This window comes from Vipera berus (genome assembly GCF_964194415.1).
Source record: "Vipera berus genome assembly, chromosome: 16".
Lineage (NCBI taxonomy): Eukaryota > Metazoa > Chordata > Lepidosauria > Squamata > Viperidae > Vipera > Vipera berus.
The window spans coordinates 2,183,253-2,210,552 of record NC_138219.1 but is presented as its reverse complement, the minus strand read 5'-3'; the positions used below and the strand labels follow the sequence as shown (position 1 = coordinate 2,210,552).

The window sequence follows — 27,300 nt, the reverse complement described above, 5'->3', positions numbered from 1 at the left end:
AAAATAGAACATAATAGGAATAGGACAGAACAGAACAGAACAAAAATAGAATAGAACAGAATACAAAAGGAATAGCATAGAAGAGAACAGAATAAAGTAGAACATTATAGGAATAGGACAGAACAGATCAGAACAAAATATAATAGAGGCTTTTTCTTCTTTCCCCCTTTATCTATAGCTCTTTTTCTCCTTTCTTTCCCTTCCCCAATTCCCTACTATCTTTACTTTCATTTGGATTACTTATTTTGTTGGCCACCTGCCTCGTTATCAAGCTACTTTGGGTTGCTTCCACTACCATAAATAACAAATTATGAACATCCTAATAAAATTATTATAAAACAAGCGGCCAGACCTGGGAGGAATCACCAGGGAACAGAGAAGTGGAGGAAGCAGGCATTTCGTCGCCATTCCTACCATCCCACGGAGGTTCCTAACAGTTTAGCCATAGTTAGCATCAGATTTATAATCTATTGCTTTTTTAAAAAAAAAATTTGCAGATTTCTCGACCTACCGTCACCGACCGACGGCAGACAGCTGAGGGAGTCCATGCTTTTGGCTGGACGCAGCCGTAGCTTACCCAGTTTGTCCTCTGGAACAGAAAAGGCAGGATTGGGCTGTGTTAGCAAGAATTCCTTCAATCTCAAATGTTTTCTGAGAGGAAGGCAGATGTTGGTTTCTTACAAAAGGCCACTGGCTCCCTGGGAAAATTCAGGTAGCCCTCACCTTATGGCCAGTCACTTAGAGAACATTCAAAGTTGCGATGGGAATTGATTTGAACCAGCCAGACATAAGAACTGCCTGCAGATTTGAACTTTAGTAACCTGAAAACTGATTATAATGTGGGAAACACACCTCCCGAGTATGCAATTGGGCCTTCACAACATCATGCCAAGACTATCGTGGGATGATATGAAATGTTACATGGTACACATCAAGCTAGTGAGCATGCTTACTAGATTACAGATGTGTCAAATTATGCTAAGCAGTGAAAGAAACTCATTCCAAATCCAATATGTTTGTTATTCTGTTGGAAGGGGCATCGAAGGAAGATTGAGGGCAAGAGAAGAAGGGGACGACAGAGAATGAGGTGGCTGGATGGAGTCACTGAAGCAGTAGGTGTGATCTTAAATGGACTCCAGAAGATGGTGGAGGACAGGAAGGCCTGGAGGAATGTTGTCCATGGGTCGGACAGGACTTCACAACTAACAACAACAACAAAAGGGTTTCCCAACCTTTCTAAGGGGCCCTTATTGTATCTTGTATCCATGGAGGGTCTCTTTTTACTAATGCATAAATAAAGATCTACTTTCATGTAGTGGGTTAAGCCAATAGGCAAGGAGTGACACAGCATCAAAGCATCTCTTTATTGTCTCCAGAAAACAACTGCCCAGCTACAGGTAATGGCCAGTACTCATACACATAAGCCCTCAGGTATTCCTCCAATTACCTGCCTGAATTCTCCGGCCCCAAATACGAATGTTCCCGTCAAAAATGTTGGGACTGACCATTAAGCTAGCTAGCTAGTCCCTGAGGGCTAGCCTCGGCTTGGCAGGAAATGCCTATTTAGCGTCTCCACAACAGGCGAGGGTGAATGGCTTGCATCATTACGTTCCAGTACATAACATCTACCGTTCCGGATCAGATCCTAGTTTGGGCAAAGGCCCAGCTGGCTAAGAATCTTGCCCATCTTTATGGCTATCACTAGATCTTGGCTTGGGCAGTGAAGAGAAGAAGACCATGGGAAGCCAGAAAGACACACTTGGGGGGAGACTAGAATGCCAAGCCGAATCCCCTTCTCCTTGCTTTATCTCCCTTCTCCACAGTTCCCACACAACATGGATTTTTTTAAAATATCAACAGGGACTTTGTAGTATTGTTGCACTTGCTAACTAACATCGTTATGTTGTATTTTGACTTATTAAAGTAAAAAAAGCCCATGCTTTCATCAGACCTCATTGAAATGGACACCCAGGTAACAGGTTTAACTCCATGTAACTTTATGTAAAGGTAAAGGTAAAGGGACGCGGTGGCTGAGTGGGTTAGGACGCTGAGCTTGTCGATCAGAAGGTCGGCAGTTTGGCGGGTCGAATCCCGAGTGCCGCGTAACAGTGTGAGCGCCTGTTACTCGTCCCAGCTTCTGCCAACCTAGCAGTTCAAAAGCACGTAAAAATGCAAGTAGAAAAATAGGGACCGCTACGGTGGGAAGGTAACAGCATTCCGTGCGCCTTTGGCGTCTAGTCATGCCGGCCACATGACCACGGAGTCGTCCTCGGACAAGCGCTGGCTCTTCGGCTTTGAAACGGAGATGAGCACCGGCCCCTAGAGTCAGAAACGACTAGCACGCACGTGCAGGGGAACCTTTACCTTTATATATAATTGTTGGCACCCCAGGAAGTTTTCCAGAAAATCAAGTATTTCTCACAGAAAAGTATTGCAGGAACACATGTTTTGCTATACACAGGTTTATTCCCTTTGTGTGTATTGGAACACAACAAAAAAAGGGAGGAAAAAAAGCAACTTTACTCCTCCTGGTCAGCTCTGTCTGCTTTAAAGGCACACATAAATCACTATAATCCGCAGATGTGGATGCAGCGTCTGGCTTCGCTCCTACACGGAGCAAAGGCATCCTGGACTCGGAGAAAGCCTCGGACTCCGTGGGAGCTCTCACCCTCCGACCCCCAGATAATTCTGGGAGGTCTTGGGGAGCTCTACCACTATCCGAGAAAGCTCACCTCCCCCTCTTCTCCCGAAGGGGAAGTTTACGAGCCGCGGAACAGCTGATTGTCACTGTCTCCGCGGCTCCAACGAAGCCTCAGGGCGGGCGGCCAGGAGATAGCCGTCATTCGGCGCGGCGTAACCACCTAGAAGCCATATTTTGACCCTCACCCTGGAGCAGTAGCAGGAGGGGGAAATGTGCCTATGTCACAAGGGCAAACTCAATTCTGAGCCCCGGTTTCCGTGAGAGTGGCCTTTCTCAAGCCCCTTCCTTGGAAAGGTGGGGGCAAAGACACGTTGGGGAAGGGAGAACTCTCTGCATGTGTGCTTGGCACAGATTGCTATGCTCCACGCGTGGGTTTCGTGTGGGTGAGGACCAGATGTCTCTTACCTTTGTCTTCTAGCTTATTCAACTTGCGTTTGGAGTCGTGGCTGGATCGTCCCAGGTTGAAGATAGACTTCCATTTTTTGGCTTTGAGGGACCCTTTTCTTCTGCAAAGAGGAGGGATTCAGGTTACAAAGTACTCTGGGGGGAAGCTGTGCATTTAGGGGACCCCCTCTCCCCAAGAGATGAATGTCAATGCTGCAAACAATATGCCTGCAATTTGTTTGATTTGTCTCATTCATCAGAACCATGACAATGAAGCTGGTGAGACTAGAACCAAAGAGTCCCATGTCAACATAGAACATAGAATCATAGAGCTGGAAGGGTCATTGGGATTCTTCTAGTCCAAACTCCTGCCCATGGCAGGAGATCCTATATCCGTGGTGGCGAACCTATGGCACAGGTGCCACAGGTGGCACGCAGAGCCCTCTCTGTGGATACGCGTGCCGTCGCCCCAGTCCTAGGCCTTCAGCTGGGTTTTATAAAATCTTTTCACTTTAGACTTCTGCCGCCATATGCAAAAAAAAAAGGTTCAATCAATCAATTTCAAATTCTTGCGGGGAAAAAAAAGTTCTTGCAAAGTTGGAACTGATTGAACTTTTTAGTCCCACCCAGTCCGCCATTACCACCGCAGCCACGCCCACCCAGTGGGCCACGCCCACCCGGCACCCGATGATACATAAGTGGGTTTTGGGTTGCAGTTTGGGCACTCGGTCTCTAAAAGGTTCGCCATCACTGCCCTATACCATTCCAGACTTTCTTTGGGCTTAATGGAATGAATACAATCATAAAGTGAATAGCAATAACTGAATGGAATAATAGAGTTGGAAAGAACACGGAAGGTCCTCCAGTCCAACACACACACCCCTCATCCAAGCAGGAGACCACATCGACAACGAGGTGGTGTCCCCCAAGGCCCTCAAAGAATGCTGAAGTATCTCTTGGATTGGAGAGAAGAACTTAGACTTTAAGTCTTGGAGCTTCAGCTCAGAATGGAATGGAATAGCTTTATTGGCCAGATGTGATTAGATCAAGATGAAGGGACTTGATTTCTGCATCCTACAGTAGGAAAAAATTATCTCTGTGCACAAATGTCATTTTTGTATACAATAAAGAGGCAGATGTGGCTGAGTTGACTCTGAGAGTCTTCTGCTGAGTAAGATAATTCCTGAAGAAGGGTTTAAGTATTTGGAGATTTACAACTTAGCTAGTACACCTTTCCATTCCTGGTTATGCTATGAATGCTTGGGCCACCCAACAGATTTTGACAGCCCTTAAAAACACGGACGACAGATTACATGCCAGATCAAAATTGGGAAAGCAGAATGTTGAGATTGTACCTAGGCGGCAAATAAATTTAACAAAAATTAAAATAAACAAACTGCTCTCTGGCTATTTGCCTCCGATGCAAAACAAGCTTTGAGAAACAGTGGATTAGAAACCGCTAAGATTGGAAATGAAATCACTTAAGAATCTGCCGGGGAAGATTAGATGCCTTAGTGGGCAGCAGGAAATCAGGGGGTGTGGTGTCAACTGTTAGCTGGCTGAGGGCAAGGAAGGAAGTGGTGAAACGAAGAGCTGTTGGGTGCAGCCACGGCAGAAGCTCTGGCAGAGAAACACCAAAGGATCCCACCATACTGGAGCCGACTGGGTGGCCTTTTGCTAGAAATGAGCCAGGAGCCTGGTGCTGATCAAGGCTGGAGCAGTTAACAGTTAAATGGACAATGTCCAGCTGATGGGCTGATGGTCAGTCACATGCCAGTACAAGAGGGAGAACCTCATCCTAAATATGGTGGGTGAAGGTGGTGAAGGTTGCTCCTCCTAGGAGAGGAAATGGATCAACCTGTGGGATCCATCCCTTGTGAGCAAGACCAGACCGGTCTTCCGAGTCTCCTCTTGATGTTCAGGACCATCATTCAGAAGAGCCCTTGGTCTGGAGAAGCTGTTCTCCTCTTGGAGGGAATAGGAGAAGGCAGAAGAGATGTCCACTGTCAGAATCCATTTATATCCCATTCATAAACGTATGTCTAAAATATTATACCCCTCCCTGGATTCTGCCATTTTCCCGAGGGGAGAAGAGAAGATGTTTATTCAGCCTGCCTGTAGGCTGTCTTCAAAGACCAGGGAAAACCTTTTGAACTGAGGACAACAAAGGGAGGGAAGGGAGAAGGAGATCTGGTTTGTATCTCCATTTGAAGGAAGGAGGCAATAGTCATAAAGGCACGGGAAGATCCCTCTTTCCCACCAAAGGGTTTGACACCTAAGTTTAATTGATGTGGGTCTGACCAAATGGGTTTGAGGGGAGGGGGTTGAACCGGGAACTCTTTATAAAGTATCAAAGTGTAACACAATGCCAGATCCTGTCTTGTATTTCCACAACCGATCATGTCCTAGTAAAAACTCCTCTTGGATAAGACCTGGCTCCAAGAGTTCTTTATTTTCCGAAGATGTGGATTGGGGTGGGTCCTGACATCCACTTACTTGCTTTCACTGAGTTCAATGATGGTGTGATAAGGTCTCATCTGGGGGGGCCCATCCCCTTGATTCAGCATGGTGGGCACATTGTAGGGAGTACAGTACTCAGGAAGGACCACCGGGGACATACCAAGCAAGGACCTCCTGATGGATTCAAGGGTGCCACCTAGGAACGATGATACATTTATACAGAACAACAGAACAACGCAGTTGGAAATGACCTTGGAAGTCTTCTACCCCAAACCCTGTTTAAGCTGGAGACCCCGTATCATTCTGCCCCAATGGTTATCCAATCTCTTCTTGAAAACCTCCAGCGATGGAGCACCCATGACTTCTGGAGGGAAGCCGTTCTACTGATTAATTGCTCCAAAAGTCACGAAATTTCTCCTTAGTTCTAGGTTGCTTCTCTCCTTGATTAGTTTCCATCCATTGCTTCTTGTCCTGCCTTCGGGTGCTTTGGGGAATAGCTTGACCTCCTCTTCTCTTTGGCAGCCCCTCAAATATGGGAAGACCCCTATCATGTTCCCCCCAATCCAGACACACCTAGCTCCCTCAACTGTTCATTGTACGATTTAGCCATCAGATCTTTTTGTTGCTCTTCTCTGCACACTTTCTAGAGTCTCAACATTATTGTGGCGGGGTGGGGATTGGGGTGGCCAAAACTGGATGCCATCAATATTCCGAGTGTGGCCTTACCAAGGCCTTATAAAGTGGTAGTAACGCTTCGCTGATCTTAATACTATCCTTCTGTTGATGCAGCTTAGGATTGTTTGGGCTTTTCTGGTTGCTGCAACCAACTTTTTTTTAAAAAAACTTTTTCCTGATATTGCAAAAAACCGAAGAAACGAGTTGAAGGACTTACCACATAGAGGAGCACCTCCAAATATCTGTTCCACGTGGGTCAAGATGAACTCCACCACAATGGACTGGATACGGACCTCCATGAAGGCTGCGGTGCCGTTGAAACCACAGACTTCAATGTCCTTGGACCTGCGGAGGATGAGAGAGGAACTGGAGGCCTCAGGAGAGGTAGATCTACTCATAGGAACAAAGCAAACTCTTCTTTTGTTCTGATTAACTTCACCTTCGCCAAGGTTTAGCTACAGGGAGTCCCTTGACTTATGGCCATGAGTTTTATGACCTTCAAAGTTACAACAGTGCTGAAAAAGTGACTTACAACTGCTTCCTGCAGTTATGACTGCTGCATAAAGTCCAACGGTCATAAAATTGGACAATATTCACTCAATGACCCTATCACTTAGCAACGGCTATTCCAGTCCCAATTGTGAGTCCTAAGCCAAGGACTACATTTTCTGGTAAAATCAGATTATCGGGGAAGGAGGAGAGACAGATTTCCGTTTCTCTTATTCAGTGATATATTGGAAAATATTTTTTAAATCTGCTTCAAACCCACCCAAATCAAGAATTTTGGTTCCAACTGGGATGGTCGCCAATGAAATATTGGACTCAAATAAATAAGCAGAGCAGGAAAACATGTGTGACTGCAGTGCTAGGTCACACCCAAGAACCAAAAGGTGTAGTTCTTTCCGAGTTGCTTCTTCATTGTTGTTCGCCTACAGACAGAATCTTGCCAGAGTAAACAAACAACAGGTAGGTACCACCACAATTCAGACCAGAATATCCATTGCTAAGCAAAGGGGTTGGCTAAGTGACTCCTCTGATTTCATGACCGTTTCTGCCACAGCTCTTAAATGAATCCCTGCAGTTGTTATGTGAATCACACAGTCGTTAAGCGAATCTGGCTCCCCCACCCCCATTGCCTTTGCTGGCTGGGGAGGTTGTGAGATCACTTGAACCCAGAATGCTGCAACCCTCATAAACACGCGCTGGTTACCAAGTGCTCAGCATTTTGATCACGTGGCTGTTGGGTTGCTGTGGTGGTTGTAAATACAAGGACCGGGTTGTTAGTTGCTTTTTTGGTGATGTTGCCATTTTGAATGCGTAAGAACCCACCTCAGCCTACATCTTAAGAAAGTAGAACTCTTGGAGACACATTTTTCCAAGCAGGAACTTTTACTAAGAAATAGGAGATAGCAGGCATAATAGACAGGATCTGAGGAATTCCCTCACAGATTGGTATTTTTAAAGCGTCCCCAAGCAAACCCCACCCCACAGTTCATTCGGTCAGTTCCAGATCAGCCAATCTCCAGGTGGCAAGTCCATCGTGGGAAAGAAGAGATAAAAGTCCGTTTGCAGCACAATCATTTCCACCACTCCTCACACTTCATTTGGAGAAATAAACCAGATCCCGGAGGTTTGTATTTCTCCTCTCCCCACCCCCTTTCCTAGCTGCCCGTAAGATAAGAGGGAATGCCTAGTAAGAAAGCAATTGGTTATATTGTGATGGATAGCAGGCAGGCGGAATAAACAAAAGGTTACATTTAGTGGAGGAGGTGAAAGCCATAAAGCCCCATGCCTGTTTCCTCTCCCCCTTGGGAATATGGCAGAATCCAGGGGAAGATGAGATTTGGGTTTAGCTCAGAGGAGATAGTTAGAAATGAAATATAAATGGATTCTAACAGAATGTTTGCTAAACAAATGGTTGTAAGTTGAGAACCATCTGTCTCTGCATAACTACTGTCAGAACCCACCAGGCTGGAAACAAGAAATGGAGAGGTTGCTCCACCTCAGCGAGGATGAGGACGAGAGACCGGCCCATTCCAGCCGGTTCCTGGAGCAAGCAACTGACATGCTGAGAGTTGCCTTTGACTCCCTCAGAGAAGAGAAGGCTGTCCCGTGTTGGGGCTGCAAATCCAGGCCCGGCTGAAGGAGAAGGCAATGCGGAAACCGAGATGGCGAACCCAGGTACAGTGGGGAACCGCAAAAATTGTGCATTCTCCTTAGCTCACCTCTTGAGCTATATGGAAGAGTAGGGCTGAGACATCCCCAGCCACCATGGGCGGGCGAGGATCGTGACCGTGGCACTAGAGGGGCCGGCGGCCGAGTGGATGGTGACCCTGCATGATGCAGATGCTCCGGAACTGTGGCATTTCAACCACTTCATGGCAGCCCTGAGGAGGAGATTCGAAGACCCCCTTGGCTGATCGGAAGGCCAGAGGACACATAAAAACTGTGAGGCAGGGGTGTCGCCCCGTAGCAGAATACACAGAGGAATTCCGAGCTCTAGCCAGCCAGCTCAGCTGACCAGAAGAAGTCCTTGTGGGTCACTTTAAAGACAGACTGAATGATGACTTGTATTATGCCTGCATACCTGGGGGGGCAGGGATCCTGATCGGCTCCAGGACTGGTACATCTTAGCCGAAGAAGCTGAGATCGATCGGGCCCGGAGACAATGACGCCTGGGAAGGTCCTGGGGATGATCTATGGCAGAGGGATCCCGGGAGCCACCAAAGCAAACCCCCACCACCCCGAGACCATCAGGCTGCTTCAAATGCGAGAAGGAGGGACACCGCATAGCTGAGTGTTGCTCAAAGACCCCAGTGCTGAAGGAAGCCCGGGAACACCCCCCCGAAGCCGAGAGAAATGGCCATGGAAAGTGTGGAGGTTGTCGAGGTCTTAACCCCATCGAAGTATGCAGGAGGAACTCCAACCCGGACCGGAGAGCCCGCAGAATCCTTAGAAGACATCTCGAACCCCTGGTAAGTGGACCCATCGCGCCCCTCACCAGAACCGTAGAACCGTTTAGCCCAGGGATGCCGGGAAAGGTCACTTTCAAAGCTGCACTCGCTGTCTCATAGGCCCAACCCTGATGGGGGACTTAGGATTCCCGGTGAGGAGGCAGAAGAAGCTGATTTCGTTTGGTCAGTTAGATGGGTCCATTGCAGAGGAAATCCCAGCCACCCTCGCCATGCGGCCCATCCAGCTTACCATAGGGAACCACGTAGAGACTCTAACGTTTGTGGTGACCCCTGGAATGGAGTGCCACTTATACTAGGCATGGCGTGGCTAACGAAATGGAACCCGAGAGTGAACTGGAGGACTGGAGAACTAAGGTTTCCGAAAGGGAACATCGACGCAAAGAAAGCAGCTCAGATTAAAGGGGTGGGAGGGCAAATGCCCGGAAAACGCAGCAGCGGTCAGCGATGGGGAATTGGAAGGCACACCAGAAAAATATCGGGATCTAGCTGAAGTTTTCAGCGAAGAGAGATCTGACGAATTACCTCCCCACTGGCCCACAGACCATGCTATTGAAATCTTGCCGGTGGTGAAACTATGCAAACCAAAACTGTATTCCATGACCCCTCGGGAGTTGGAGGAATGACAAAAATTCATAGAAAAGAATTTGTCGAGAGGGTTTATCCAACCAGCGAAACCAAAAACTGCAGCCCCCGTGCTATTTCGTGAAAAGAAAGATCGGTCCATAAACGTCACGTTAGAGCTCCAAAACGTCTTAGAAAATTCCATGCCAATTATCTTGACAAACCAGACTAACCCATATATCTATTTCCCCTTTTGTTTCCTCTACAGCGGATCTCTCTTTCTTTTAGGGGGGGCGGCATGTCAGAACCCACATATTGGAAGGAGGGCTTTCTCCACTGTTAAAGAGCTTGGTGGAGCAGTGGGCTAATGCCTCCTTAAGTAACATCAGCTGCCTGCAATTAGTGCAGGTTCGAGTCCCACCAGGCTCAAGGTTGACTCAGCCTTCCATCCTTCCGAGGTAGGTAAAATGAGGACCCAGATTGTTGGGGGCAATTAAGCTGACTTTGTAATAATGCCGCTTGGGGGGTGTGTGAAAACCCTAATAAGCAGGCATATACATAGAATGAAGGCTACTGCTAAGCTTGTAAGCCGCCCTGAGTCTTCGGAGAAGGGCGGGATCTAAATGGAATTAAAATAAAATAAAAATAAAAATAAATCCTTTCTTCTTCTTTCCTGCGGGTTCTGTCATTCTCCTGGGGAGGGGGGGGAAGGGGGGAACCTGTTGGGGAATTGCAATGTATTCTCTTCCTTTCATTTAGCCACTACAACGTATCCTCTCCGCTTCCTCTATCTGCTTGCTCTTTGAACTGTTTCCCCTTGATGCCAGCCTGGGGTGAGAAAGGAATGTGCCTCCAGCCATCTGGCTTATCTCTCGCTGCGGAAGGGAATGTGCGAAGACCCAAAAACATTTTCACAGCCTTGGGAATGCCGTCTTATACACCCCCGTTCCCACAGCGGATTCAACACCTGGGGATTGGCCCGTTTGAATTGACCGGATGAACTGTTGGGGTGGGGTGTTTGCTTCTTGCTCTTTTAACCTATTGATTCGTGCGGGAACTCCTCAGATCCTGCCTTCTATGCCTGCTGTCAACTTCTCCTAATAAAAGATCCTTTTGGGATGGAGCTGTTCCAAGAGTCCTGCTTTCTAGTGAAGAGGCTTTGAAGCGGGTCCTTACATTTTACAGGGAGTCCTCAACTTACAGCCACAACTGAACCCCAAATTTCTGTTGCTAAGTGTTGTGACTCAGGGCCAGCCTGTGGGTCCGACAGCCGGCTCCGATGTATCGGATGACTCAGATGAGGGGGAGGAGGGAGACGAACCGGCTGATGATGGTTTGGAGGCTTTGCAGAGCCCTCAGCCGGGGACCTCTTCTCAGCTGCGTGAGCCCGATAGTGCGGAGGATGATGACCCACAGCTGGCCCTGTTCAAGGACGCCCGACGCAGGAGGCAGTCGAGCAGGAACAAACAAAGAAAGGCTGTGGGACTCCTCGGGAGGAGGCACAGGGAGACCACGCCCTGAGCTCTCAATAAAAGGAGTGTTTGGGGAGGGGCTGGTTGCTGAAAGCAACCCTTCCGCTTGAGGATTCAAGTTCCTGTGTTTTTGTTTCTTGTTTTGTTAATTGACTAATAAATCTTGGCAGACGCTTTTCAGCCTTGGACACTCTCCAGTCTCTTCTGTTAGAATAGGGGTTTGCCTTACTACAAGGCCGGAAGAGGGCTGGTTCAGAACAGTTTGCTTTCAGCCTCCCACCCCTTACTACTACGATGGAGCAGCTTCTTGCCGAGAATGCTCAGCTCACCCAGCAACTCACTTTGCTGGCAGCTCAGGTGGCTCAACTGCAAGCTCAGGTACATGCTGCACCCCCACCCAGGAGAAAATGTCAGATAGCTATGCCGGATAAATTTGCTGGCAATCCAGAACTGTTTCCTGCCTTCCTGGGACAATGCCAGCTTTTTATCAGCGTGAGAGCAGCTGATTTCCCCACTGACCGAGATAAGGTGGGATTCGTGTTGAGCCTTCTGTCGGGGGATGCAGCTCGTTGGGGCACGCCTCTGCTGGCACAGCCTAGCCCTTTGTTGGATAACTTTGGGGGGTTTTGTGACCATATGCGCCTCATGTACGAGGACCCGATTAAGGCGCAGACTGCCACCCGACGTCTGAAAGCTTTGAGGCAGGGTCAGCGCCCCCTACAGGCCTATATCAGCGATTTCCGGCTGCTTAGCCAGGATTCCGCCTGGAATGAGGCTGCGCTCGTGGATGCCTTCCAGGATGGCTTGTCAGAGGAGATGTTGGATGAGCTGGCCCGCGTGGACATTCCCTCAGACCTGAATGGGCTGATCCATCTTTGTCTGCGGATCGATGCCCGGCTGCAGCAGCGAAAGAGTCGCCGTGCTACCCCACAGACCCCTGCCGCTCCTGTTGAGCGTGAGCCCCCAGTCCAGAGGGAGGAGCCAATGGAGCTGGGTGCCGCCAGGTCCCGTCTCTCGGTGACGGAAATGGACAGACGACGATCGGGGGGGTTGTGTTTTTACTGTGGGGACCCTGGACATTTGGCCGCTTCTTGCCCGAAGAAGCGTCAGCGGGCGTCAGTGACCAAGCCTGCCCCGAGAAAGTCCTCTACTTTGCTGTCGGGAAACGACCCGAGCCCGATCTAGACGGTGTGAACGATCGGGCGACCCACAACGATCACGCCGAGCGACGCCATTCCGACGGTGCCTGTGAACCTCCACGGCATTTGATTTTGGAGGCACGTCTGATCCTTCCTGGCAAGCCAGAGGGGATTCCGGTCCATGCCTTAATTGACTCTGGGGCTACCACTAACTTCATGGACTCGGCCTTCGTGGCCAAATGGGCTGTTCCCCAGTGTCCGGTGGATCCGCCCATGCTTGTGGAGACCATCGATGGTCGAGTGCTCCTGTCCGGGCCTATCACGGCCGCCACGCAACCCGTGTGTATGGCCATCAGTACCCATGTGGAGGCCATTCAGTTTTACGTCACTTCGGATCTGCACTTCCCCGTGGTCTTGGGACTGGCGTGGCTCCGGGCGCATGATCCACAGATCTATTGGTCTCAGAACTTGGTCACCTTCCCAAGTTTGCAGTGTGTGGATCACACCCGCCATATCTGTGCCGGCCAGGTGGAGGGTTCCCCAGGGGTTTCCTTGCCTCCCGAACTGTCCGACTTTGCTGACGTGTTCAGCGAGTCAGAGGCGGACCAATTACCCCCGCACAGGCCCTATGACTGTTCCATTGATCTAGTTCCTGATGCGCCTCTCCCAGTGGGGCGTTTGTACTCCATGTCGGAGCCCGAGTTGGCTGCATTGCGGGACTTCCTGACTAAGAATTTGGCTCGTGGTTTCATCCGGCCCTCGTCCTCGCCAGTGTCTGCGCCCGTGCTCTTTGTCAAAAAGAAGTCGGGCGAGTTACGGCTTTGCTGTGACTACCGGAAACTCAACGCCATCACGGTGCGTAACCGCTACCCGCTGCCCCTCATCCCCGAGCTCTTGGACCGACTCCGGGAGGCTAAGATCTTCACGAAACTGGACCTGCGTGGAGCTTACAGCCTCGTCAGGGTTCGGCCGGGTGATGAGTGGAAGACGGCGTTTGGTACTCGCTATGGACATTTCGAGTATACGGAGATGCCGTTTGGCCTGACCAACGCCCCCGCTGTGTTTCAGCATTTTATGAACGACATCTTTCGGGATCTGTTGGACCAGTTTGTTGTGATTTACCTGGACGACATCCTGATTTACTCCCCGTCGCGTGAAGCGCATCATCAGCATCTCCGTCAGGTCCTGCAGCGCCTCCGGAAACATCGGCTGTTTGCCAAGTTGGAGAAGTGCCAGTTCTACCAGGTGACCATCGATTTCCTGGGTCATCGCATTTCTCCTGAGGGCATCGCCATGGAACCGAGTAAAGTTGAGTCATTGCAGAGTTGGCAACCCCCGCGTCGCGTGAAGGACGTTCAGCGACTTCTTGGATTTGCCAACTACTATCGGACATTCATCCCTGGCTTTGCCGCCTTGACAGCCCCCCTCACCCGGCTCCTGCAGAAGAAGACTCGGTTCCAGTGGAACGCCCCCGAACAACAGGCGTTCCAAGCTTTGAAGGACGCCTTCATGAAGGAGCCCATTTTGAAGCATCCTGACCCGCAACGGCCGTTTGTCGTGGAGGCGGACGCCTCCGACATTGCCATTGGGGCCGTGTTACTCCAGGCAGCGACGCCCAACGGTACCCTTTTCCCTTGCGCGTATCACTCTCGGAAATTGAATCCCTCGGAGCGCAACTATACCATCTGGGAGAAGGAGCTGCTGGCCATCAAGGCGGCGTTCGAGGCTTGGAGGCATCATCTGGAGGGGGCGCGGCATCAAATCGAGGTCCAGACGGACCACAAGAATCTGGAAAGCCTGCAGACCGCTCGGAATTTGAACCAACGCCAGATCCGGTGGTCCCTCTTCTTTGCGAGGTTTGACTTCCGGGTGCGGTACATACCAAGCGGGCACAACCAGAGAGCGGATGCTCTGTCCAGGAAGCCCGAGTACACCCGAGTGGAAGACAAGCTTCCGCCCAGGACAGTGATCCCCGTCGAGTCTTTTGCTGCGGTGCGGGAGCCGGTGGATATACGGGCTCGGATCCGGGAGGCGCAGCAGCAGGAGGCGTGGGTGGCTCAGCGGAAGGAAGAGGTGGGGCCAGATTCGCCTTGGTCGGTCACGGATGGACTCCTGTATTATCGTGACCGGCTCTATGTTCCAGGAGGGCCACTCAGGGGACTCGTCCTCAGCCAGTGTCATGATAACCCGGCTGCGGGGCATTTTGGCCTGTTCAAGACTCTGAACCTGGTCTCCCGTACCTTCTGGTGGCCCCGAGTCCGACACGATGTCCAGTCTTATGTCACCTCCTGCGTCCCATGCAGGCAGGCCAAGTCAGCGACAGGGGCCCCGCCTGGTTTACTGCAGCCTTTGCCAACACCCAAGAGACCCTGGGGGGCTGTGTCCATGGACTTTCTGACGGATCTACCCCCATCCTCCGGCTTCACGACAGTGTTTGTGGTGGTGGACATGTTGACCAAGATGGCGCACTTCATCCCCTGTCGCGGCTTACCGTCAGCTCGCGCCACTAGTCGCATGTTCATCCAACAGGTGTTCCGGCTGCACGGCCTTCCCGATAGAGTCGTCTCCGATAGGGGGGCCCAGTTTACAGCCCGCTTCTGGCAGGAGTTGATGCGGGCGTTGGACATTAAGGTTTGCCTCTCGTCCGCGCATCATCCTCAGACCGACGGGGGTACCGAGAAGGTCATCGGCATCTTAGAGCAGTATCTGCGCTGCTACGTTAACCTGCAGCAGGACAATTGGGTGGACTATTTGGCCATAGCCGAGTTTGCCTTTAACAACTCGCAGCACACCTCCACGCAGATGACACCGTTCTTGGCCAACGTGGGTTATCACCCCCGGTTTTTCCCCCTTTCTCCCGTGGACTCACCGGAGCCGGCAGCGAACGAATTCATGGCGGAGTTACAGGCGATCCATCGGTTGGTGCGACGGCAGCTGGAGAAGGCCAAGGCCGACTACAAGAGGTTCGCCGATCGGTCGAGAAGGGATACGCCTCCATTATCGGTGGGGGATCGGGTCTGGCTGTCCACCAGGAACCTACCATCCACTCGGCCGGCGAGGAAGCTGGACCACCGTTACCTTGGACCGTTCCCAGTCGAGGCCGTCATCAACCCGGTCGCCTATCGTTTAACTCTGCCACGTTCCCTGCGCGTGCACCCCGTCTTCCATCGGTCCTTGTTGGTCCCCGAAAAACCGGCTTGTCCACTTCGCCAAGCGGAACCTCCCCCATCAGGACCTCGTGATGGCGACAGCACCCCCGAGTACGAGGTCGCCAGCATCAGGGATTCCCGCTGGCTGAAAGGTCGCTTCCAGTACCTGATCGAGTGGAAAGGGTACGGGCCGGAGGACTTCACATGGGAAGACGCGACCGCCGTTCATGCCCCTGCGTTGGTGACTGCTTTTCACGAACAGTTCCCATCCCGACCGCATCCGGATCGGCAGACTCGGGGGAAGGGCCCTGCGGTGCGGGATAGTGTTGTGACTCAGGGCCAGCCTGTGGGTCCGACAGCCGGCTCCGATGTATCGGATGACTCAGATGAGGGGGAGGAGGGAGACGAACCGGCTGATGATGGTTTGGAGGCTTTGCAGAGCCCTCAGCCGGGGACCTCTTCTCAGCTGCGTGAGCCCGATAGTGCGGAGGATGATGACCCACAGCTGGCCCTGTTCAAGGACGCCCGACGCAGGAGGCAGTCGAGCAGGAACAAACAAAGAAAGGCTGTGGGACTCCTCGGGAGGAGGCACAGGGAGACCACGCCCTGAGCTCTCAATAAAAGGAGTGTTTGGGGAGGGGCTGGTTGCTGAAAGCAACCCTTCCGCTTGAGGATTCAAGTTCCTGTGTTTTTGTTTCTTGTTTTGTTAATTGACTAATAAATCTTGGCAGACGCTTTTCAGCCTTGGACGCTCTCCAGTCTCTTCTGTTAGAATAGGGGTTTGCCTTACTACAAGGCCGGAAGAGGGCTGGTTCAGAACACTAAGTGAGACAGTGGCTAAGTCAATTTTGCCTCGTTTTATGGCTGTTCTTGCCACAGTTGTTAAGCGAAGTTAGTAACCCGGTTGTGAAGTGAATCTGGCTTCCCCATTGACTTTGCTTGTCAGGTCGCAAAAGGGGATCACAGGACCTCTGGGGGCACGGCAACCGTCATAAGTACATGCCAGTTTCCATGCCTCCAAATTTTGATCAGGTGACCCTGGGGATGCTGCAAAGGTTTTTAAGTGTGAAAAATAGTCATAACTCTCTTTTTTCAGTGCTGTTGTAACTTTGAACAGTCCCTAAATGAACTGCCGTAAGTTGAGAGCTACCTATATAGATAAGCTCTGTGAACTGAGGGTTTCCACCCTAGAGACCAATTTCTTGCGTGTCTAATCACACACGGCCAAATAAAGTATTCTAATTCTACTTCTACTTCTAACCATTCTACTTCTAATAATTCTAATTCAAATCAATCTAACTCTAATATTTTTAATTCTGGTCCCGATTCAGATTCTGATTGCTAGGGAGGGTCGGCTTTTGCTTCCTTCCTGCCTACAGACCCTCCCTGCTCTGGCCCCTCTTTGGCCTGCGTGAAGCAGCCCCTCCCTGCTGGGACTCCAGACTACATTCCACCACAGCTACTGGCTCCAGGACCTCCAGAACCAGGGTGGGCCTCCATGTGCTGGTTGTCCTTCCTGTCCTAAGCAGCAATTTTGACTTGGAAAACCACCATCACTCTACTGGCTCCCACCCTGTTTGGATCCCACCCTCTTCACCTGGGGATGCACCTCGCTCTTGAGAACGCGGCTGCTTCCCCCCTCGCGGTGGTTTGCCTCTGGCTCTTCCCCCCCCACCCAAAGGGCCTTACTTGGGTCTGGCTTGGAAGCCCCCCGCCCCATGGCGCACTCTCTCACCTGAGCAGGTTGGGGGCCCAGACTATAGCCAGGTTCCGCACGTGCATGTTGGTCTGGGAACTGAAAGACGCCATGCGAACGAGGTGCTTCATCAGGAATTCAAGGGTTCTGGCAGCAGATTGGGTTGGGGAGCAGAGAAGGAGAGAGGAGAGGAAATAAAAGGAGGCGACAGGAGGATCAGCTGCCCCTCGTGTCTTGAATTGTCATTTAGACTCACTTTCTTTCAGAGAGAAAAGTATCTTTCTGTTAGTTTCTTAAAATTACAGGACCTATTTCTCTTTCTCCTCCTTCTCTCTTTCTCCTCCTCTCCTTCCCCTTTCCCTCCCCCTCCCCTCCTCCAGGTCCCCCTTCCCTCCTCCTCCCCTCCTCCTCCTCCTCCTCCTCCTCTTCTTCCTCCTCTTACCTTCCTCCTCCCATTTGTCTTCTCCTGCTCCTTCTCTCCTCCCCTTCTCCTCCTCCTCCTCCTCCTCCTCCCCCTCTTACCCTCCTCTCCCCTTCCCCTTCCTCTTCTCCTCCCCTTCTCCTCTTCCTCCTTCTCCTCTTCTTCCTCCTCTTACCTTCCTCCTCCCATTTGTCTTCTCCTGCTCCTTCTCTCCTCCCCTTCTCCTCCTCCTCCTCTTCCTCCCCCTTACCCTCCTCTCCCCTTCCCCTTCCTCTTCTCCTCCCCTTCTCCTCTTCCTCCTTCTCCTCTTCTTCCTCCTCTTACCTTCCTGCTCCCATTTGTCTTCTCCTGCTCCTTCTCTCCTCCCCTTGTCTTCCTCCTCTTCCTCCTCCTCTTCCTTACCTTCCTCCTCCTCCTCCTCTTCCTTCTCCTACTCCTTCTCTCCCTTCCTCCTCCTCTTGCACTCCTCCCCCCTTGTCCTTCTCCATCTTCTCCTCCCCTTCCTCCTCCTCCTCCCCCTCCTCCTCCTGGGAAGACCGAGCCAGCGCCCAACAGGGTCCCTGCAGGTACCGATGGTGTGGTGGTGGCAGCTCTTTCAGGACCTCCTTGATCTTCTCCAGCCGGCTTTCTTCCAGCTGGATGGCCACAGCTTCCTGGAGGGAGGAGGATGTTGATGGTCAGTGGTCCATTCTGTTTGCTAAGCCTCCTCATTTTTCTCTCACTCCAGCGGAGGAAAGAACCAAGGATTGATTCTCCGAGCTGAACCGTGGATGATCGGGTGCAGGAACCAGGCGTTCAGAACGGGCCCAGTCAGTCATGGAAGTTTGAGTGGAAGATTAAAGGAGCAAAAATTGATTCCCACCTCCAATTAGGGAAAAGGTGTCAGGCCCCAAACCTAGAATAGCACATGGTGTTTCTTCCAAGCTGAGTTCTTTATTGTTTCACGTCTACAGAGAAAATGTTGCCAGACTGAAGAAACTCCTATTGTGTTTACAGTATACTCTGGGAACTGTTAGGAAGGGGCTGCCTTCACCCTCTTTCTTTCACACATAATATCCAGACTGAGCTGCCTCTTATTCTACAGGATAGAATAAGAGGCACCTTCTCATGACATTCCATCACATCATGTGTGGACTTCAACTCCCAGAATTCCTCAGTCATCATGTTCAGGCTCCAACCTACAATAGCACATGGTGATTCTTCCAAGTCGAGCCCTTATTGCTTCACATCAACAGACAAAATCTTGCCAGACTGAGGAATCTCAAATTGCATTTACAATATACTCTGGGAACTATCAGGGTGGGGCTGCCTTCACCCTCTTTCTCTCACATATAATAGCCAGGCTAAGTTGCCTCTTCTTCCTCTAGAATGCAGCCCCTACATCAGGGGTAGGCAACCTTGGCTCTTTTATGACTGGTGGACTTCAACTGCCGGAATTCCTGAGCCAGCATGGCTTAGCTTGGAAACCTCTCCCTTTCCCCTCAGCATGGCTGGCTCAGGAATTCTGGGAGTTGAAGTCCACCAGTCATAAAAGAGCCAAGGTTGCCTACCCCTGCCCTACATCATGGGACTCCATCTCCTTAGTACATTCATCACAATAAATGAACAATTGTAAATCAAGAATATTACCTGTACTGTCAGCATCTAGAATAAACTATATGAACTGTTAGGGAGAAGCTGTCTTCGCCCTCTTTCCCTTACATATAATATCCAGGCTGAGCTGCCTCTTACACCTCTGGAATGCTCTCCCTGGGACTCCACCTCCTCACTACCGTCCATCGTAAAACTCTTCCTATCTGCTCATCCCCCATTTTGTATGAGCCAGAAGAATTTTCAGTGGTCATAATGTTGAACTTGGACTTTGAGTAGAGTAGAATAGAATAACTTTATTGCTACTTTGAACGTACACTAATCGGCCTACGTTAAAATGAAATTTCATTGCATTCAGCTCTCAAACGGTCACCACCTCCAATGTATACTACAAAAATATGACAAAAATGAATAAATACAGAATTATGCATATACTCACATACATTATATGACACATGGAAACGTTAAGTTTGGGTTATCTGTACATATGCATGGTAAGAAAAATGAATCCTGCGAATTTGCCAGACGGATGGCATAAGGAACAAGGCTGTTATAGAATCTGATAGTTCTGTTATAAATACTTCGAAACCTCCTCCCAGAGGGGAGCAACAGAAAGAGACCGTGAAATGCTCTGAGCTCTAAGCACATATAAGTACTTATAAGCAGAATCCTGAATGCCAGGAAGTGAGCTTCCTATGATGTTATGATACAATCTCTGTATGGACTTTCTATTTGAGGAACTGCTGTCACAACAGTGAAGACCCAGCTCAAAAGCTAATTCAGCCAAGGAAGCTCCTAAGATAACTTTAAGGTTGTTATTCTCCCTCTTAGCCCAACTTCCTTCACTGAATGGGTTTTCTGTGGACTATAGAATAGAATAGAATAGAATAGAATAGAATAGAATAGAATAGAATAGAATAGAATAGAATAGAAATAGAACAGAACAGAACAGAACAGAACAGAATAGAATAGAATAGAATGTAAAACAGAATGGAATGGAATGGAACAGAACGGAACGGAACGGAACAGAGTAGAGTAGAGTAGAGTAGAGTAGAGTAGAGTAGAGTAGAGTAGAGTAGAGTAGAGTAGAATAGAATAGAACAGAAAATAGAACAGAATAGAGTAGAGTAGAGTAGAGTAGAGTAGAGTAGAATAGAACAGAACAGAACAGAAAATAGAACAGAACAACAACAGAACAGAACAGAACAGAACAGAACAGAACAGAATAGAATAGAATAGAATAGAATAGAATAGAATAGAATAGAATAGAATAGAATGTGAAAACAGAATGGAATGGAATGGAATGGAACGGAACGGAACGGAACAGAGTAGAGTAGAGTAGAGTAGAGTAGAGTAGAATAGAATAGAACAGAAAATAGAACAGAATAGAGTAGAGTAGAGTAGAGTAGAGTAGAGTAGAGTAGAGTAGAATAGAACAGAACAGAACAGAAAATAGAACAGAACAGAAAATAGAACAGAACAACAGAACAGAACAGAATAGAATAGAATAGAATAGAATAGAATAGAATAGAATAGAATAGAATAGAATAGAATAGAATAGAATAGAATAGAATAGAATAGAATAGAATAGAATAGAATAGAATAGAATAGAATAGAATAGAATAGAATAGAATAGAGCTGGAAGGGACCTTGGAGGTCTTCTAGTCTAACCCACTGCTCAAGCAGGAGAACCTATACTGTCTCAGACAGGCGACTGTCTAGTCTCTTCTTAAAAATCTCCATTGATGGAGCACCCACGATTTCTGAAATGCAGTCTGGATATAAATAACCAATCAATGAAACAACACAAAGTCACACTTACTACAAGTCATACTTACCGCAAATTTATCATACAGCTGGTAGGTGAGGAGCGGGTTGGGCAGCTCCCGGAAGTAAGCTTTGCAAAGGGAGCTCACACAATGAATGTCCTGAAGATACACCTCTTTGTTGAGATCAGGATTCCGGTCATTGTGGAACTCAAGTCTGAGAAGGATTTAAGGGGGAAAAGAAAGGGAGAAGGTGATGGGACATAGCAAAGATCGGGATCAGAAGATGATGATGATGATGATAATAATAATTTCAAAATACATCAAGAAATTGCAGTTTCCTGCAATAACTCCAGCAAAGCTACAAAAAACTGTGCTACTCGGAACATCTTACATTTTAAGGAGATACCCGGTTGATACCTAGGATGCTGGCAGCAACCCATGTCAACCATTAGTGCCACTCAATTTGAGTGTTCGGTTGACTGAGTTTCATGTTTAATGAATAAAAGCTTTATAATAATAATAGAATTGGAAGGGACCTTGGAGGTCATATAGTCCAACTCCCTGCTCAAGCAGGAAACCCATACAATTCAGGCAGTCCTCAACTTACAGCAGTTTGCTTAGTGACCCTTCAAAGTTACAATGGCACTGAATAAAGTGAGTCATGACCACTTTTCGCACTTATGACCGTTGCAGCATCCCCATGATTTACATTTGGATGCTTGACCACTGACTCACATTTATGACGGTCGCAATGTCCTGGGGTCATGTGATCCCCTTTTGCAACTTTCTAATAGGCGAAGACAATGTGAGAAGCCACATTCACTTAACCACCGTGTGACTAATTTAACAACCGCAGTGATTTACTTAACAAAGGTGGCAAGGAAAGCCATAAAATGGGGCAAAACTCACTTAACAAATTTCTCACTTAACAACGTAAAGTTTGGGGTCAATTGTGGTCATAAATTGAGGACTACCTGTAGTCCCATCCCTGAAGTGGAGAACTTAAATGGTGGGGGAGGGGAAACATATGAGAAGAGGCCCCCATTCCTTATCGGAGAGCCCCATCTGTGAGGTGGTTTTGGTCCTTCTCAAAGTCAGAGAAGATCCATCCCTTCCCATAGAAACCAGAATCTGAAGGTACTTAGAGGTCATCTAGTGTTGGGTCATCAAATTTGGCCCTTTGATGACTTGTGGACTTCAACTCCCAGAATTCCTCAGCCAGGCACACTGGCTGAGGAATTCTGGGAGTTGAAGTCCACAAGTCATCAAAGGGCCTGGTTTGAAGGCCTCTGGACTACACTGATCCTTAGCCTAATGAAGACAAGGCTTTTTGGGGAGATCTGAAAGGAATCTTCCAATATTTGAAGGAGAAGAGGGGTCAGCCTGTTCGACAAAGCACCAGACAAGAAGTAATGGATGGAAGCTGCTCAGGAGATCCAAACTCTGGAATATAAGGAGGAATTTCCTGGCGGTGAGAACAATCGACCAGTGGAACAGAAGTTGCCTCCAGAAGTTGTGGGTGCTCCATCCCTGGAGGTTTTTAAGAAAAGATTTGGCAACCATTTGTCTGGAATGGGATAAGGTCTCCTGCCTTGGTGGTGGTGTGGCTTGAACCAGAAGACTTTCATGGTCCCTTCCAGCCTTATGACTCTACAGGTAGACATGTCAGACAGGTAGTGTCTCCACCTTTCTGGGAGGTTTGCCCAGGTATCTTAGAATAATCATGGAAGCAAGTTATTCTCTCTCTCAGGAAACTCCTCCTTATTTCCAAGCTTCCATCCATTACTTCTTGTCTGGTGCTTTGTCGAACAGGCCAACCCCTCTTCTCCTTCAAGTATTGGAAGATTCCTTTCAGATCTCCCCCAAAAGCCTTGTCTTCATTAGGCTAAGGATCGGTGTAATCCAGGGGTCTTCAAACGTGGCCCTTTTATGGATCTCTCTTTGATAAACTTTCACTCGTTGCCTCTTGTCTTACCTTCAGCTGCTTTGGAGAATAGGTTGACCCCCCCGCCCCCTTCTTCTTTGTGGCAGCCCCATAAATATTGGAAGACTGCTACGATTGTCACCCCAACCATTCTCTGTATTAAACTAGACCAGGGGTGGGGAACCTTGGCTCTTTTATGACTCGTGGACGTCAACTCCCAGAATTCCTGAGCCAGCCTGACTCAGCTTGGAAACCTGTCCCTTTCCCCTCAGCATGGCTGGCTCAGGAATTCTGGGAGTTGAAGTCCACAACTCATAAAGCAGCCTAGGCCTAGGCCAGGGGTAGGCAACCTTGGCTCTTTTATGACTCGTGGACTTCAACTCCCAGAATTCCTGAGCCAACGTGGCTCAGCATGGAAACCTCTCCCTTTCCCCTCAGTGTGGCTGGCTGAGGAATTCTGGGAGTTGAAGTCCACAAGTCATAAAGCAGCCTAGGCCTGGGCCAGGGGTAGGCAACCTTGGCTCTTTTATGACTCGTGGACTTCAACTCCCAGAATTCCTGAGCCAACGTGGCTCAGCATAGAAACCTCTCCCTTTCTCCTCAGTGTGGCTGGCTGAGGAATTCTGGGAGTTGAAGTCCACAAGTCATAAAGCAGCCTAGGCCCAGGCCAGGGGTAGGCAACCTTGGCTCTTTTATGACTCGTGGACTTCAACTCCCAGAATTCCTGAGCCAGCCATGAAGTCCACAAGTCATAAAAGAGCCAAGGTTCCCCCTTCCCTGAACTAGACATACCCAGTTGCTGCAACCGTTCTTCATATGTTTTAGCCTCCAGTCCCTTAATCATCTTGGTTGCTCTTCTCTGCACTCTTTTTTCTAGAGTCTCAGCGCCTTTTCTGTATCATTGCGACCAGGTCACGATGACGTCCTGCCTCTCAGTCTTGAGGTGCTGTTTGGTACTCAAATCAAAATGGATATTCCCCACCTTTACCTTAATTTTTGGATGTTTGAAGAGACTCCTGACAACCGGTAGATGCCATCCACGATCCCATGCTGTTCCACAAACTCCGTACAGCTCTTCAGGACCTGGGGAACTGGAGAACCACCAAGATTCAATTTGGAAATGATAAATGTCTCCGTCAGTCTCCCAGATCAGCTAGAAAAGGGTTTTCAATCATCTAAAAAAAACAACAACTGGCCTATTTCATCCTAAAGTTTCTCCATGAGGACTTCCTCAAAGTTTGGGAAACTAGGAAGGCTAGCAATCCCTGGAATGCTGAGGGAACAATCCATCCTTGGTCAACTCAACTGAACTGCTCCCTCATGGGCTGCTAAAATTCTCATGGGAGGGATCTCTCCTGATCCCAAAGGTGCTTTTTCCAAAAGGCAACTGGCCTGTCTTCATTTTTCCCTTTGAAAACATTTCGCTTCAAATCCAAGAAGCTTCTTCAGTTCATGCAGTTCACGAAGCTGCTCCAGTTCAATTTAAGCTTCCTGAACTGAAGAAGCTTCTTGGATGAGAAGCAAAACGTTTTCGTAGGAAGAAAACCAAGAAAGTCCAGGTGCATTTTGGGAAAAAACACCTTTGGGACAACCATGGCCTGGGTGACTGAGAATCTCCATAGACATACAGTCTCTCCTGAACATTGTCCTTAGGATTGAATGGAAAGCGGAGACTGTGGACCACTAAAGAGAATATTTTTGCACAGAAAAACACACCTGGTCACTATCTAAATGCAAAAGCACCACAACTCTCCTATGAGAATTTCGCTGAAATGTTCTTCTCCAGGAATTCTCTTCTCCAATGAAATGAATTTCTAAAATAAATTCTTCCTCATACTGAAAGATGGGGGAAGAAGCAAAACAATATCTCTGCCCAACACCATTTTTTTGGAAGCCCACCAACAATCTTTACTTCATCTGTCAAGGTTTTCTCACCCCTGATTCCATTGTTGACGTCTTCCACTGCAACAGAGGAAGTCCGTTCTTTTTCTCTTCTCCCCCTCACTTTTCCCCCCTTTTCCTCCCCTCTTCAAACTTTGCCCTTTTAAGACTTGTGGACTTCAACTCCCAGAATTCCTCAGCCACGTTAGAAGACCCCTGAGCTAGCTGGCAGTGGTGCATATTAATAAACATGGATAAATTCATCATACCTTTGTCAGTGCAAAGGGAAAGTGATTCAGCAAAGGAACAGCCACCAAAGAAATTAAAACTGGTACTTTTTTTCCCTACAGTGTGTAATATTTTATGCGTTCTACAAGTTTTATTAATTTTTTAATTTTACATTCAGGTATTTGTGAAGCAACACAGTGGTTGGGTAATCAAAAGTAAACAATAGCATATAACAAATTATTTGTAAATAGCTCAAGTTCCATCAAGAAATATTTCCTCTCCGATTCCCTTAGTTATAACATAATCAAATTAATCGAATTAATACATTTCTAATTGTAACATAATCAATTAGAAGAATTTTCAGTATATTTTCACTTATACAAATCAAAGCCAAACTGCAACATAAATCTGACAGCTTAAAGCTACCAAATCAAACTTTGACCTTAAATGATGAATTGACAATCCAAAAACCAACAGAAGAAATGGAAATTAACATTAAAGTAGCAGACTCTAAAGAACAACAAATACAATTTACAGAGAACCTTGAAGCCCAAACCTCAACTTCAACTATAAGACCTACATTCAAAAAACAATAGTACATGAAGAAAGCAACATCAAGAGGGAAGATATCAAAGGCCTTCAAATACAGTAGGTTGAGGACCCAGACAATCAAATCCTAACCATAACACCAGTTACTACTTCTTACCTAAGCCAGATGGAATCAGAAGAAAAAGACCAGACTGAACAGTTTGTAATATTTTATGAGATTATAGAATAAAATAGTAAAGGAAAAGGTTCCCCCGCACATGCATGCTAGTCGTTTCCGACTCTAGGGGCCGGTGCTCATCTCCGTTTCAAAGCCGAAGAGCCAGCGCTTGTCCGAGGACGTCTCCGTGGTCATGTGGCCGGCATGACTAGACGCCAAAGGTGCACGGAACGCTGTGACCTTCCCACCGGAGTGGTCCCTATTTTTCTACTCGCGTTTTTACGTGCTTTCGAACTGCTAGGTTGGCAGAAGCTGGGACGAGTAACAGGCGCTCACTCTTTTATGCGGCACTCGGGATTCAACCCGCCAAACTGCCGACCTTCCGATCGACAAGCTCAGCGTCCTAACCCACTGAGCCACCACGTCCCTCTAATAGAATAAAATACAAAAAATACAAAAGCAAATAGTAGCACACAGTGGGGGGGGGGTAAGGAGAAAAAGTGAGGGGGAGAAGGGAAAAAGAACATACTTCCTCTGTTGCAGTAGAAGGAAGCATTAACACTGAACGTCAACTTTTTACTTTTCCATATTATTATAAACTAGCCATTTCTATAACAACAAATGAATCTAATCAGTAAAACCCAAAATCCCCCCCCTTTTTTAACCATCATTTTTGACACCTTGCTAAGCACTGGCGGTGCTCAAATATTGTCATGTCCTAAAAGTGGTGCAGTCTGTGAAAAGGTTGAAAAGCCCTGTTCTAGTCCAGACACCTGCTCACGTCAGGAGACCCTACTATCCCAGTCCACTCTCTTCTTAAAAACCTCCAGTGATGGAGCACCCACTGTAATGTATTGGGCTTTGTCTTGTTTTAGGGAACACCACGTGGGTTAATTGCTGGAAGTTTGCTTAAGCTGGGAAGATGGCTAACGGCTCCCAGCTCCTCAGACAACCCGTCTCCTGCGCCGCTATTGGTTGCCTCTAGGGCGGCAATAGGTTGCTTTTAAACCTATTGGCCGCCGCCTAGAGGCCAGGGTATAAATTGCTGCATTCGCAGCCCTGTTTCTCAATTCAGATCCTGCAAGCAATATACAATGATCCTTGCTGAACTCACTCGCCTCGTCTTGTCACTGAAGCAACGAACCCAGTACATAACACTGGCGACGAAGGTGGGATCCTGCTCCTCCAACTGAGCTGAAGAGTCACTAGGGGAGAGGCAGTGCACACCTGGCGGGAAAAGCAATTTCCCCCCCTACGGTTGGCTAGCACAGCCACGCTAGCGACCACGCGCCCAGAGGACCAGTCCCTGGGCAATGGAGGAGCAGGACAAGAAGACGCCGAGCACCAGTCGCGAAGACCAGCAGAAATGGCCAAGGTCGGAAAGCTGGAAGAATTCAACATAACTCAGCCAGAAGGGTGGTCCTTGTACCTGTCCAGGGTTGAGAACTACCTTTGAGCGAACCAGGTTGCCGAGGACAGACTGAAGGCCACCACGCTCCTCTGTGTGTACGGCCCAGCAACGTTCGACATAGCAGAGAACCTGTTCGCGCCAACGCCGTTGGGAGTCCG

The 27,300-nt window shown here is 48.6% G+C and overlaps 1 protein-coding gene across 1 annotated transcript in view; it reads right to left on the bottom strand.

Moving 5' to 3' along the window:
- The window catches only part of ARHGAP30 (Rho GTPase activating protein 30), a 50,678-nt gene that overhangs the window by 7,819 nt on the left and 15,559 nt on the right, over positions 1–27,300 (bottom strand). The window contains exons 2-9 of the mRNA XM_081340275.1: positions 23,905–24,007; positions 21,062–21,206; positions 18,204–18,286; positions 17,252–17,359; positions 6,438–6,565; positions 5,582–5,741; positions 3,107–3,207; positions 512–589 (exon numbers count right to left, since the gene is read on the bottom strand). Of these exons, the coding sequence (XP_081196401.1) occupies positions 512–589; positions 3,107–3,207; positions 5,582–5,741; positions 6,438–6,565; positions 17,252–17,359; positions 18,204–18,286; positions 21,062–21,206; positions 23,905–24,007 (906 nt within the window). The remainder of the gene's footprint in view (positions 1–511; positions 590–3,106; positions 3,208–5,581; positions 5,742–6,437; positions 6,566–17,251; positions 17,360–18,203; positions 18,287–21,061; positions 21,207–23,904; positions 24,008–27,300) is intronic.